Source organism: Mustela erminea, chromosome 12 (genome assembly GCF_009829155.1).
Source record: "Mustela erminea isolate mMusErm1 chromosome 12, mMusErm1.Pri, whole genome shotgun sequence".
NCBI classification, from domain to species: domain Eukaryota; kingdom Metazoa; phylum Chordata; class Mammalia; order Carnivora; family Mustelidae; genus Mustela; species Mustela erminea.
Genome location: NC_045625.1, coordinates 2,967,083 through 2,981,253, shown reverse-complemented (window position 1 = coordinate 2,981,253; position 14,171 = coordinate 2,967,083). Strand labels below are relative to the sequence as shown.

General features: G+C 64.6%; 1 protein-coding gene across 9 annotated transcripts in view; it reads left to right on the top strand.

Annotated features, from left to right (window-relative positions):
* Positions 1–6,364: 6,364 nt before the first annotated feature.
* The window catches only part of LOC116570637 (coiled-coil domain-containing protein 187-like), a 36,263-nt gene continuing 28,456 nt past the window's right edge, over positions 6,365–14,171 (top strand). For 7 of the 9 annotated variants that reach the window (XR_004277502.1, XM_032307982.1, XM_032307978.1 and 4 more), the window contains exons 1-5: positions 6,942–7,184; positions 7,314–7,843; positions 7,943–8,041; positions 9,964–10,056; positions 13,902–14,036. Coding sequence is in view for 8 of the 9 variants with exons in the window: in XM_032307982.1 (XP_032163873.1) it covers positions 7,084–7,184; positions 7,314–7,843; positions 7,943–8,041; positions 9,964–10,056; positions 13,902–14,036 (958 nt within the window). In the remaining variant the exon portion in view is untranslated. The other 2 variants (XM_032307979.1, XM_032307983.1) reach the window with 2 other exon arrangements.

Sequence of the window (14,171 nt, the reverse complement as noted above, 5' to 3'; positions counted from 1 at the left end):
GTGCCGAGCGTGGTCAGGGAAGCGGGGTCACACCCCTCCTGATCCTCGGGCCCCAGGATGCGGCTGCCTCCAATGTGGTCTTGCTTGGAAGGCCAAGCTCTGGGCAAAGGGGTCCTGGCCAAGTGCCTCGATTTTTCAGGACAGTGCCCAGCAGCTCCCCAGGGCCGAGGGGCTGCTCTCGCATGCCGCTTCTGGGAAGGGCAGGTGTACCCCCTGAGTAAGAGACCAGGCTGCTCCGAGTTTCTCTGCCCCCAAACCCGAAGTTCCTGAACACGGAGAGGAATCTTTTGGTAAGAGATTTTACTAGAGTCTGTTTGGGAGGCAAAGACCCCCCTTCTGGGGGCGGGAGGTGGAAGGGACCGGCAGGGTGGGGGGAACCTCCCTGGAGAGCTGGCTCCCTTGGGCGTGACAGAGAGAAGACACCATGTCCGGGGAGGGCCCTGACTTCCATCAGACAGGCCGCCCGTCGAGGGACTCCTGGGCACCCCTGGAGTGCGAGTTCAGAGCTGACAGGGCTGTGGGCAGCACGGTTCCCCCGGCACACCGACCCGCACCCACTGCTAAAAACCTCCCATAAGGGCCGCACGTATGGGCACAGATCTTAGCCAGATGACCAAACCCCAGGACCCCCATTGCAGGTCCAGGCACAGAATGCACTGCTGGGGTCCCCCAAGCCCCTCCTGTCCCTCCACTGCCAAGGTGAGTGCCCTGGGGAGCCCTCCCTGAGCCACAAGACTCCAAGGAGGCAGGCGACACTCAGGTTTTGAGTTTGGTCACTGGGCTTCCCAGCGGCTCTGCCTCCTCCCATCTCCCCGCACTGGGCACTTCCCTGCTGTCAGGAGTCCCCCCAGCCCCACACGGTGCCTCCAGGACAGGGCTCTTAGATGCTGAGCAGCACTTCCAGAGGTCGGGGTGGAGGCCTGGGGGGAGCTGCTGGAGGTCCCTCGGGGGCAGGGGCGGAGGGCAGAGAGGGAGCAGTCTGGACCGCACTAGAGATCGCCCCCTACCTGCCTCCTGCCCTGCCCCCACAGCCACAGGGCCCCAGGTGTGTGTCCCCTGCCCAGGTGGACTGAATCAGCAGGTGAGGCTGTGCCCCACCCCCCACCCCCAGATTCCCGGAAGCCAGCCTGGAGGAGGAGCCTGCATGGATGGACTCCCAGGTTTCTCTGGCAACATCAGGGCGGGTCTCCCAGTCTCCTCCCCCACCTCCCGCGCACCTGCAGGTACAGGTGCCCCGCGTCCTGGTGTCTGTGCTCCACCCGCAGGCGGTCGATGGGCCTTCGAGCCACGGCCGCTGCCCTGCGCCCTCCCCGCAGACAGCTGGTGAGTACCCTGGCGGGGGGCCCTGCCTGAGCCCTACCTGGCCTGCCGGGGTCTTGGGAGAGGGTGTGGGGGGCACGGGCAGGTTGGGAAGGGGGTTAGCCTTTCCTTCTTACACGGAGGTGGCTGAGAGCCGCGTAGACATCCTTCTCTGTCCTGCCTTCCTGAGGAGGGGTCTCCCTGTCTGGGGCTCCCTCTGAGGCAAAGCCAGGCTGCCCCTGGGAGTGCGATGCCCGTGAGCCCTACCCAGGGGGCTGCCTGCTTCTGGGCTCAGGTGCTGCTGTAAGGCTAGCACTAGATTCCCCTGATGACCTGTGCCTCAGTTTCCCCATGTGTACAAGAGCGTGAATACACTCCCAGCCCCTGGTTGGGGCTGGTGGGTGGTTCTGCATTGGGTCCCCCAGCAAGGCCATCCTCTGACGAGGAGGCCAGCCCAGCCTGGGTCCTGTCTAGCTACCTCCCTGGGTACAGGGCCCATCGGGCCGTCCTGTCCTGCTGGAAGGTTCCTGTCCAGCAGCGTGAGTTGCCGGTTGAGGCAGAGGCAGGAGGAGACCCATGGACCCCGGCTGACTGCTCTGAACCGTCTGAAGATGGTTTGGGCCCCGGGGTGTGTCTGTGTCCACAGGCTCCTTCTCAGAGTCCCCAGGTGCCCGGTCTGCCCCGGTCTGGAGGACGCAGGACCCAGGGCAGGTCTCTGCTCTGTGTTGTGTGACTGTGGGCAAGGTGACAATGCCTTCCTCGCCAGCTCAGGGAGGAGCCCCGGGTCGCCTGGGGAACGCCCCAGGCGCAGGGTGGTGCCCCGAGCAGTCTCCACAAGTGACCCAGCAGCCTGAGGGGGGCATGTGGGGCGGGGACGAGGGCAGGGGCAGGGCCTGGGGGCGGGCGGAGTTCCCTGCTGACTCTCGGTGGGCATGGCCGTGAGTCCCTCGTGGCAGGAGTGGATGGTGGCCCCAGGGTCCCCCAGGCCGCAGGTTCCATGGGCGGTGGCGTCATGGGTTCTGGTTGTGTGGCCGCGGACGTTTGCTGGAGCCGAGAGGCCGTGGGGGTGCGGGCAGCCTCCGCTCCACCGCACTCACGTGCGTGGCCCCCTCTGCCTGCCGACCCGGCCACTTGAGGCTGGCCAGGGTGTTTATCTGCCCCACCTCGCCCACCAGGGCTTCCATCTGTCGTCCCTGATGGTGCCCTCCTCCCAACGGCCAACCGTCTTCCCCACATCGCTGGCTGTGTCACCGCCTCCCCGCCCTCGCATCTGCCGCCCTGGGGGCCCAACCAGCTGCGAGGAGTCCCTCAGCCTCTGTGAGCAGCTGGCGGAGACGCTGTGGCCATTGTGGCAGAGTGAGTGGCAGAGGCGGGGGACACCGCCCTGGCCAGACTCCCGCACGAAGCCTGTGGCAGCCAGGCCAGCCCGCCCTGCCTGCCCCGCCCTGCAGACCCGGGCAGTGGGCATGTGTGTGCATCTGTGTCCGCTGTGCCCGGCAGGGGAGTGTGTGCTTTTGTGCAAGAGGGCCTAGTAGGACAGATGATTTGTTGCTGCATGTCTCCCCAGACACCACTGGAGCTTGGGTCAGCCTCCCACTGCTTCCTTTTGGCCCTCAAAGCCCCCCTGCACCCCCCCACCTGGCTGCTGCTGCTGGCGGGGGACTTGCCGGTGGGGCATGTGGCCGCTGGAGACTCCAGTCTGGGTACAGGGCCAGCCTGGGCGTGTTCGTTGCAGGGACCGCTGAGTACCGGGGCTGGGTCTGAGCAGGTAGCTGTAGGGGTCACAGCCACGTCCATGCCCGTATCAGCTACGGTGGCTGGCAAGCTCTCTGTGCTCTCAAACCCTGGGGCCCAGGGGCCGTGGCACGGTGGGCCCTTCTCCTTCACGTCCACTGACCCCGTCCCCAAGCCTGCTTGGTCAGCATGGGGCTTGCTGCCCTGGGAACGGGCAGGTGAGAAGCCACATCCAGCTCCTGGAGGACAGCCCCCACCCCACCCCACCCCTCCAGCCTGCCTGGGAGCAGCCCAGCAGGGGCCTGGGCCAGAAGAGTAGCGTGGTCTGAACTGTGAGGGGCTGTGGGTGCTGTGGGTGGCCCCCTGACCCCGGGACAAAGGGCAGGAGCCCTGGTGAGTTGCCCCTTTCTGGCGGCACTTTGCAGATACCCCACGGGACAGGCCAGTGGTGGGGATCTGGGCTGGCCATCCAGGTGCCAGGGTGGGCTGGGGAGGGCAGAGGTGTGCGGGCTTTCTTTCCTCAGTCTGCACCCCCAGGCCACCGCCCCCCAGGTGAGCACTGTGTCTCTGACCCTCCCTCTACTGACAAAGGAACCACCAGTCTGAGGTCAGGGCCCCCAGGACATTGAGGTGCTGGGCAGGGCATGCGGATGCTTACCTTGCTCTCCACAGTAAGCCTCAGGCCAAGAAGCCCACCGTTGTGGCCCTCCCCACCCCCCTACTTCTGACCCTGCCGCGACCCTGGGCTGTGGGAACTCCCAGGGAGATAAAGTCACACAGGACCCTGACATGCTATGGCTCTTACCGGGAGCTGCCCCTGTCCCCCAGTGTCCCCAGTCCCCACGGGGGCCAGAGGAGTGGGCGCCAGGACGCAGTGGGGCTGGCATTGGTGGGTCCTGAACCAGAAAGGAGGTGGGGGGGTGAGGATGGGGGTGCCTGCCACAGCCGGGGGACCCCCCAGCCGGGCCTACCTCTCTGCTCAGGGCTGGTGGAGACATGGGGGCCCCACCTGTGTAATGGGTGTCCCCATCCCAGGCTGTGGCTGCTGGTCCCCACACCACGACTGGTGGCCCTGGCCGTGACCCGGCTCACAGAGCTCCTGTCACCCCAGCAGGAGCCAGAGCACTGGGGCCAGTCGTGCCACCGCAGGCCAGCGGTGCTCGGAGGGTCCTGGGCAGGCAGAGGCCTCGGGGGAACCAACGGGGGACCAGCCCAGAAGGGGGTAGCTGGTGGAGCAGGGGGCAGGGCAGGCGCTCTGGGCTGGTCCCAGCTCACGGGGTCGCTGCGATGCTGGGGTCATGTGCACCATCACACACTCGTTCCTGGATTCTCCTTTTACTGACTCTGGAGCGTGGCCACCGGCGGCCGAGTTCACAACCCCACCGCTTCCCACAGAGGCCACTGCTCCGGACCCACGGTTCTCCTGCTCGTGGGAAACTGGGACCACCAGCTGATCTCCAGAAACACATGGACATTGGCTCCTGTCGCCGCAGCTCAGGATGACCCTTTCCCACTGCCCTTGAGGGAGCAGGGCTAGGAAGTCAGGTGGACACTGGGGAGGGTGCCTCCCAGGACATCAGCTGATGTAGGCACCCCAGGGCCAGGCAGGGGCGTGGCCCTGCAGTACAGGCCCCAGGGGCTGCAGTGACTGTGGGGTTCGTTAGTAGAGGCCGCGGGGGCCACAGTGACCACGGGGTCCGTCAGTAGAGGCCAGAGGGGGCCACAGTGACCGCGGGATCCATAGGTAGAGGCCGGAGGGGGCCGCAGTGACCGCGGGGTCTGTCAGTAGAGTCCTCAGGGGGTTTCTGTCCAGCACGGGGAGATTCTCTGTTAATCAGCGGAGGCTGAGCTGTCTCTGGAACTCCTCGGTTGTCCGGCCTCTAAGAGTAGTATAGGGGACACTGTGGTCACCCCCTGGTGATGTCCCCTGAGCTTGCTAGCTCCCATGTAGCAGGAGCTGTCTGTAGGCCCCGTGTAACCCCTGCAGTTCTCAGGAAACTGCGTGGGCCACGTGGCTCTCCTGGAAGGGCCTGCTTTCCCAAACCCCCAGGGCAGCCCTCTGTGACACCAGCCCCTCGCAAACATCGTAAAGAAACATAGGGGTGGGGCCCATGGCATTTTGGCCTCACCAGGCAATGTCCCCAGTGGAACAGGCCAGCCAGGGCAGGGTAGACTCTTGGCCAGGCGGACGGGGCAGAGGGGATATGGTGGTCTCGGGGCCATCGGCAGGGGGACCATGTCATTAGTCTAGGCCGCCAGGTGTGGTCAAGGGCCTTGGGGCAAAGGCTGGCTCTGCGGTCTGAGGTGCATGCTTTTCTGCCCTTGTCCCAACTGCAGGAGAAGCTGGTTTTGGAGTAGAAGGGTCAGAACCTCACATTCTGAGCAGGGCCTGTGCCTGGGGCGTCCCCTTTCTTCTGCTGGTGGCTGAACATGGGACCATGTCCTCTGCGACCAGGGGCCCGCTGGGCTCAGAGCCCTGCCCTTTGTCCTGTCCTGGGGGCAACCATCTCCAGGCATCCCTGCCTCCCCAGGACAGGCTCTTAGGATAAGCATCAAGGAGGCTCTCCCTTCTGTTGGAATGAGGAGCTCTTCTGCGGCAGACCCCCCTCCTCTGGGCATCCCGGAAGTGAAGCGTTCGTGGCCAGCTCAGCCAGCCCGCTGCTCATGGACGCGGGCCGCCCTGCTTCGTGCCCTCCTGCTGGCGTGAACTCACCAGAAGCTCACAATACCCAGAGGCAGGGCAGGGTGGGGTGTCTGGTCACCCGAGGTTACTCAGCCGGCTGGGGGCAGAGTGGGGATTGGAAGCAGCTCTCCTCCTCGGGGCCATGCCAAGCTCAGAGCCAGCTGACAGCATCCACGTCTTCCCCAGCACACTGCCCTGCCAGGGTCGGCGAGGAGGCGACAGGACGCCCGCTTCAGGTGGACCCTCCTGGGGTGCTCCCCTAGGAGGGCAGGGCCAAGGATGCAGGCCAGGGGGTCCTGGGGCTCAGACTTCTTCAGCTAGCATGTCCGTGGGCCAAAGGATGCCCTGAGCGTGTGCCGGGGAGAACTGAGAAGCCAGGGCCGGCTTGCCCTGAGCAGCCCCAAGGAGCCGAAGGCAGTGGCCTGGGCAGTGGTTCCCAGCGGGCTTCGGGCTGGAGGACTGAGACTCTTGTCCAGCCGCTGGGGCCGTGTCCTGGGCTGGCTCCCCGGGGCTCCCAGGCTGACATTGCCCGGAACTGGGCTTGAGCCTGGGGTCAAGCCCCACCTCTGCCCCAGCCCTGCACTGTGGCTGCCCCCCGCCCCCCTCTAGATGAGCCCGCCCCCCAGTCCTGGCCAGTCCACTTGCCACACACACAGCTATAGACTCCTGTACCCTGGAGGATAGGAGCGGGCCTGCTCACCGTCCCAGCAGGAGTCAAAGGCCTTGCTGTCGCTGAGTGACATGGGGTAATTGTGCTGTCACAGGCCACCCAGAATTCTCTCCCACCCTGCTGAGGGACAGCTGGTTAGGAAGGCTCCCCCAGGCCATCACCAGCCTGGGGCCCGGCAGATCGCCATGCCCACCCAGTTTCCACGACTATCTGAGGGTTTCCATCGTGGGCCAGGGGACCGGGGCAGGCCAGCCCTCTAGCCCGCAGTGGCCACCCCGTCCTGAGCAGGGATGGATACCGGGCTGCAGGCCAGCAGGCGGCCCTGGGAAAGCACCAGCCGACCCCAGGCAGGCGGCGACTGGAAGCTCACTGGGCTCTGCCCTTGACCTGGCCCGGTGGCTATGTCGACCTTGGTCATGGGGGCGCTGCCTGCTGGCCTAGGAGAAGTGATCCAGCCCCACCCCAAAGATAACCAGAGATGCTGCCCCTGTCCCTCTGGCTCCTCAGGACCCTGGGCCGCCCCCACCTGAAGGGCCGGAGCCAAGCCAGGTAGTGTTTGTGCTGCTGAGGCGAGGGACAGCCTCCTTGCCCAGGAGGGTGGCCGGGTCAGCGTGAGGCTGGAGGACTTGGGGGGCCAGCGTGCCCCTGCTGGACGCCTTTACTGGACCCTCAGTCTCCCCTTCTGTGAATTGGGTTGATGTTCGTGCCTGCCTCCAAGGCTCGAGGTGGCAATCGGAGAGAAGGTCATGGCACTGCCCTGCCTGGGGACGTTTTATCAGCCCCCCAACTTTCTCGGCTGCGGGCACCCTGAGACAGGAGGGCGAGGGAGCTGGGCGGGGGCTGGAGGGCCGCACGGTCCGAGATGCCCCTCTGCTCAGCACGGCCGGGTCTCCACGCCTGACTCGCGGTCTGCTTCTCTGTCCCCAGGGAATCCGGGCTCTGTCCCTCTGAGGCTGAGGATGAGACCATGGCTGCCCTGAGGTGGCCCGGGCCCTCCCAGCAGCCAGGTGACCTGCGGGGAGCTCCCCACACGGCCTGGTCTGACAACATCGAGCAGCCAGGCCCCCGGGGGAAGGCCCGCAACCACCCGGTGTGGTCAGAAGGCGAGGAGGCCAAGGATGGGGACAGCTCGGTGTCATCAGGCCGCCTCTCCGGCTCCTCTGGGGGCCACGAGCCCTGCACGTCTCCCCCCGGGCCCTGGAAGGAGAGGCCCCCCCAGGTGCTGGGGCCCCGGCGGCAGCCCAGAGAGAGCAGCCCACGGCTGGAGCTGCTGAGGGACAGGATCCGGGCCCAGGCCCAGTGGCAGACCAGCTGCGCCTCCCTGGGCACCTCTGCCCCGTCCAGTGCCTCCCGCCTCTACAGAGCCTCCAAGCCAGACGCCCGGAAGAAGGCGGGGAGGCCGAAGAAGGCCCCTCCGGCCCCGTGGGAGGCCCTCGGGCCCCGGGCTTCCGCCGCAGGTGCTGCTTGGAGGCGGATGAGTGGCTGCTACGAGGGGCCTTGCCCCGCGGGGTCTGCACGGAACCCGCCCTCACGGTGCCCCTTTCGCTCCTCTCCAGGCTTGGGCACCCTGAGGGCGGCTCCGTGCGGAGTGGAAGACAAGGTGATCCGCGGCCCGGGGAGCAGGCCCTCCGGGGCCCCTCAGCGCCAGGCCTCAGGTGAGGGGCTGCACGGCTGGCCGTCCTGGCAGCCCCCCTCCCGGGCCCTCTGGCGGCGGTCAGGGCGGACGCATCCGGACCCTGCGGCTTCCTTCTGTCTATGCCACCGGCTCTAGTGTGACTCCACTCAGACCACGCTAAAGAGGCCCCCGCCAGAGAAGGGCCAGGCCCAGATTTGGACCGAGCCTGCTGTTTTCTGGAACGTGGCTTCCAACCTCTGCCTCCCCCTCAGGGCAGGAAGGCGGGCAGGCCCTGCGAGGTGGCGCAGGTGCAAAGGGCCAGGGGTTCCCTGTACAGAATGGATGACTTCTTTCCCTCGTAGTCACACACCAGCCACAGGGCTGGGCTGAGCCCTCCCCTGGGCCTGGGAGGTGCTGAGGGCTTGGTCGTGCGTAGGCAGGCTTCGTGCAGGTGGGAAGAGGCCGGGGCCAAGGGAAGGTTTGGGCTCACTCCTTCACTCAACAGATAGAAGGGGTGAGGTTGGAGAGGCAGACAGGAGCCACGCTTGGAGGCCAGAGGGAGATCCACTTAAAGAGTCTGGAATGCACTTAGATGTCCCAGCTGGACATCTAAGCTGTCAGATGCTGACTGGGTCCAAGGGTCCTGCCGGTCTGAGCCAAGGGGACAGCGTCCAGCTCTGGCCCAGCCATGGGCTGCAGCCACTCCCCATGCCAGGTGCCCAGGCCGGCTGGGGCTCACAGCCCTCACCCCACCTTCTCCTCCCCTGCCCACGGGGACCCCAATAGCCTCAGCTCCCCAAGCACCCCCCACCCCCCAGAGGCCGCTGGGACTGCTCAGCCCAGGTCAGGACTGGCCACAGGCCACTTGGGGCCTCAGCATCTAGTGTCATTGGTCACCACTCTTGACCGTCACGTCTCTTCCTCTGCGTGTTAGAACCCTCTGGAAGCAGGCAGAGGGCAGAGCCTAGGTCTTTTCTTTTTAAATCATGCTAAGATACACATACCAAGATTTACCCCCTAAACCACTTTTCAGTGCGCAGTCCGGGGACAACAGTGCGTTCACTCTGTTGTGCACCGTCCCCCTGTCCGTCCCCAGGACGTGGTCCTCTGCCCAGATCGAGCTCTGTCCCGTCACACGCAACCTGTCCCCTGCCCCCGCCACAGCCCCGTCTGTGGGTCTGACTCTAGGGCCCTGTGTCGCTGGACCTACAGAATCAGGGCTTTTCGTGTGGGCTGGGCTGGCTGGAGGCGCCTCCTGCCGGCAGGTTCTGGGCAGTGAGGACGGAGGAGCCGGCCCAGGCCTGGGGAGTCCTTCGGGCAGGCTCTTCCCAAGCACCGCTGGCCCCACTCGCACAGCACTGGCCAGTTGGCTTCCTCATGCCCCCGCAGAGGCAGCCGTACCCCAGCCACGGACAAAGACACTGAGGCCGAACGGCACGGGGAAAGGTGGCCACACTGGCCCTCGGGCAGCTGGCGCCCTCCTGCCAGCCTCTGTTTGTCACAGGACTTGGACTGCCTCTACCCCCTTGGGGTCTCCATGTCCCCTCCTATCCAGCCAGGTGGACCCCACCATGCAAAGCCCCTGTGGCCCTCATTCTCACCCCCTGCCCCTGCTGAGCCCCTGTCCGGCCTGGCTGGTCGCCGCTCCGGGACAGCCCACTGAGTCAGCATAAGGGCTGTAGGTCAGCCTGAGGTGGGCAGGGGAGACCCAGCTGGGAGGCCACTCTGTCCTCCTCTTGGCCCAGGCATGCTGGAATCTGTGACCAATCTGGTTGGGGGTCTCTCCCAGGGTGACCCCACGCAGACCACGGAGAGGGGCGGGCCGTCAGGCGTATCCCTCTGGTCCTGCTCTCGGCCGCCGGCTCTGGCCCAGGTCCAGGGAGCCGGCCGGACAGGTGCAGAAGCAGGGCGGCCTCTGGGAACGTCCCTGCTCACCTCTCCTCCCTCTCTCCCCCCCCGAAGTTCCCCGGGAGAAAGCCAAAAGGCAAAGTAGTTCTTGCAAGAGGGAGAAGACCCCCAGAGCGCCCGTCCCCCGGGGAGCCACCAGAAACCAAGGTAAGGTCTGCCCGTCGGGGCTGCAGCAGGGCCTGGGGGTGGAAGTCCGTGCCCCCGCTCACCGGGTGGGCACAAGCTTCTGGTACAAGGTTTCTGGCGCCGAGACAACAGGCCCGGGCTGCTGTGGGATCGGCAGGGGCTGGGCTTGGGGCGGGGGGCAGGTGGTCTTCAGGGCATGGGGGAGGGGCAGTCCTGGTGTCCACATCTCGGGGAACCGCCGACCCTGGCCGTCACCGCAGTGCCAGGGGTTCCCCCACACAAGGGCCACTCCTGGCGATGGCGTGAAAGCGAGCAGCGGGCTGTCCTTGCGACGGCCCCAGACCGAGGAGGTGTCCAGGCACGCAGAGCCGCTCACCACCCCATGCTTCACACACACGGATAGCCTGCATGCGCCTGTGTGAGCGGGCAGCTGCGAGGTGTCCGGGGACGAGGTGTCGGCTCTGCCTCCGCAGCATCCCCGGAGCCGCCATGCCGCGGCCTTCAGCAGCGGGCGCCCTGGTGGAGGGAGTGCGTTCCCTCCCCGCCGGGTCTGGGTTTGACTCCGGGCAGCAAGCCCAGAACACCTGCTTTCACCTGAGCCCTTGGTGGCAGGAAAGGCCTGGCATCATGTCCATGGTCTCCGGGCCCTCTGGGGGACTTGAAGCAGGGGTGGCGTTGGCTGACCACGTCCCAGGAGAGTCACAGAAGAGCGGGGACGGTGACGGACTTGAGGTCCCAAAGGAATTTCTCCTTCAGGCGTCTCTCCCCTGGGGCCGGGCTGGGGTGGCGGGGCGGCGGCATCTGGCAGGGACCCTGCAGTCCAGCCTGGGTAGGCTTGGGGCCGTGCCCTCGGACCGGACCAGGCAGTCCCCAGGAGGGCCCTGTGTGGCGTGTGGGGAACGAGAAAGGCAGTGTCCCTCTGGGCGGTCAGTGCAGAGTGGCCGCCCTCCCCGGACATCAGCTTGGTGACCCTCACAGCCCTCCTCCAAGACAGGTGGGCTCCCATTCTGTCGATGGGGACACTGAGGCTCCCAGAGGCCCACACGGGTGAGCCAGCTCCAGGCCTGTGCCCCTCACCTGAGAGAGCCGGGCGGTGAGCGCTCTGCCCGTGCCCTGCGCCCGTCTCTCTGCTGCGCGCCCTCAGACCCACACCTCTGCTGGGGGCGGTGCTGGCTCCGGCGGGACGCATGACCTCCTTCCTCCTCGACGCGGGCTTCTGGGGCCCTCGAGGGAGGCAGGCGGCCGCCTTCCGCTGGGACAAACACATTTATTGAGCAGGGCAGGAGGCGACAGGAGAGGAGGGCAAACCCCATCTCGAACCTGACAGGGAGGGACATTGGGAGCCATGCAGAAGGTTCTAGAAGGTTCTAGAAGGCCCACTGAAAAGGCACAAGATATCACAGTTTTCTGCATCGTTGTCTCCTCCTGCCCCTCAGCTTTGTGGTTTGCTTTATCTTAACGGTCTGCTTGACAAATGACCTGCTTTCTGCCTGACACGGGGTCAGAGGGCGTGCCACGGCTGCATCTATCATCGTAACCACGTGTCACCCTGACGGACTGGACCATTAGTTGCTGTCAGTGACCAAGTCACAGCTGGGCTAAGGAGAGATGAGCTTGGGGTCAGAGGTCGGAGCCAGAGGACTCGGGAATTGGATGAATTAGGAATTCGCTGTAGTTAACAAAAAATTAAATCGCAATACTTATAAAATATTCATCCATCCGGGCCGAAGGAAAATGAAGCCCAATATTTAATTTCAGATTATAGCCCCTCACTTTGCATTTTTTATCATAGATTAGGTCGGCCCTGGAACTCTGACAGGGCACCTGGGGACTTCATCCATTTCCACAGATTAAAAATCCTCTTGTAAAAAAAATTAATTGCCATTAAACTGCTCGGCAGAAGGAAAAATGTGCCCATCAGGACCCATTTATCGACCTAGACCCTTCTGGCGGGCTAATGGGGGGTGAGCGGCCAGGGATGGAGGGGCCTGGGAGGGGCCTGGCCAGCAGGCAGCCCCCTTGCCAGGGGCGGGGGTCCCTGCGTGGTGTCCCCACAGAGGGAGCCGTGGTGGTGATTTCGCGCGGTTCAGCAGTGCCCGGGGCCAGGGCGCAGGAGTCTTGCTGGGGAGCCCCACCCCACTGGTCCCTTCCAAAACCCCGACTCGCCCTCCCCAGCCAGCACCTGCGGTGAGAGTGACCACTTTCCTGCTTGTGGTCCTGCAGACGGGGAAACCAAGTGAAGTCACTCACCCCAAGGCCCATAGCCTGTCCCGGGCAGAGCTGGAGTCGGACCTGGCTCTTACCTGTGGGTGTCCCAGGGGTCTGTGTGAGAGTGTGTGGCCTCAAGGGCCCTCCCTGGAGGAATGTGGCCTTGGGGGCAAGTCCTGGAGGGATGTGGCTCTACAAAGGGCAAGACTGCAAGGTGGTGTAGCCTTGGGTCTTGCCCTGGAGGCCTGGGCTTCAGGGTGTGACCGAGGTGGTCCTTCCAGGTGTGGCCTATGAAGGGCATGGCTTGATGTGGCCCCTGCCCCTTTTTTGGGGCCTGCTACTCTAGGCCTGTGATTATCTCTGGGTCTAGGAGGTGGGGGAGGGATCCTGTTGGTTGCCTGGCCCCGGGGGTCAGTCTCTGCATGGTCTGGGCTATAAGGCACCCTTCCTTGGCAAAAATACCCCGTTTCGTGGGAGGCAGGACAGCTTCCTGCCTGGGAAGTCCAGCTTCCTGCCCAGGGCTGGCTCAGGGGGAGATGCAGTGTGCGTGTGTGTATGCCTGTGTGTGTGTGCATGTATGTGAGCATGTGTCTATGCGTGTGAACACACGTGTTCCCATCTGTGTGTCTGTGAGTCTGTATGTATATGTGTGCATGTCTGTGTGTGTGTGTGCGTATCTGTGTGACTGTGTGCCCGTGTGTGTATGTGGGCGTATGCGTGTGTGTCTGTGTCTATGTGTATCTGTGCCTATGTGTGTGTGAGTGTGTGCTTCCTGTGCGCACACATGTGCATGTCTGTGTGTGAGTGTGAACACACGTGTGCTTGTCTGTGTACGTGTGTGCATGTCTGTGCACACGCATATGTGCGTGTCTCTGCGTGTGTCTCCGTGAGTGTGAACACACGTGTGCATGTCTGTGAGTGTAAACACGTGTGTGCACATCTGTGCATGTGTGCCTGTCTGTGCATGTACGCATGCGCATGTCCGTGTGTGAGTGTGAACACGTGTGTGCGTATCGGGGGATAGCTAAGGCTTGGCCACTGCTCTGGCCTCTGCCAGCAGCCTGGTCTGTAATGGGGGTGCTGATGCCGGCAGTGGTGTGTGCTGTGGGATTATGAAGTAGGGCTTTCATAAGTGACGTTTCTTATGTGGCAGCATCTGCTGTGGAAAGCTCATTCATGCTTCAGAGGCGGTGGGCGTCTGTGTCCATGCTCCCTGGGACCCCTCGTCCCATGGCCGGGACATGCTCGTAGGTGGAGCCCCACAGCAAAGACCGTGCGTAGTCCGATCAGGGGCGAGGTCCACCATAGTACAGACTCGCACTCGCGCCGCCTCCCGACTCTGGCCCTTGCTGGGATGGGCCGGCGTTGACCCAGGATGTGCAGGGCACCTGGGCCCATGGCCTTGGTTTTACTTGGCTTTACAGGCAAAGCCGTGGGGAACAGGTTTTATTATCCCACTGACCGAGTGTCCAAGAAGTCAGGTCACCATCCAGAGTCATCCTGGGACTCGGCCAGGCCGAGTGGCTGAGGCTCCCCCCAGCTCCTCTGAGAGTGTGTGACCTGTCTCCGGGAGCTTCCCGGGGCCGAAGACCTCCTCGTGTCGGCCGCCTTCGGAAGGTCCCAGCCACTCTGCTGTGTGTACGTTTTCTCTGTTTAAGATTCTGAGTTGGTTGGTGTGTACGCCTGGAGGAAAGGACCAGCCCTGGCGAGGGCCCTCCTCGGGCCCGCTCCTGCCTTCCCCAGGCTTCGGAGCAAGGCTCCCTCCAGAGACCAGTCCCCCACCGTGGACTTAGGTAGCTGGTACCTCTCCGCCTGGGCCCCTCCCTGCTCTGCTAGGACGTCTGGAGGGTGGGCTCGGAGCAGGGAGGAGGTGGCCTTGGGTGTTGCAGCAGCTTTTCCCCGGTGGCCTGTCGAGCGCCCTGCCAACC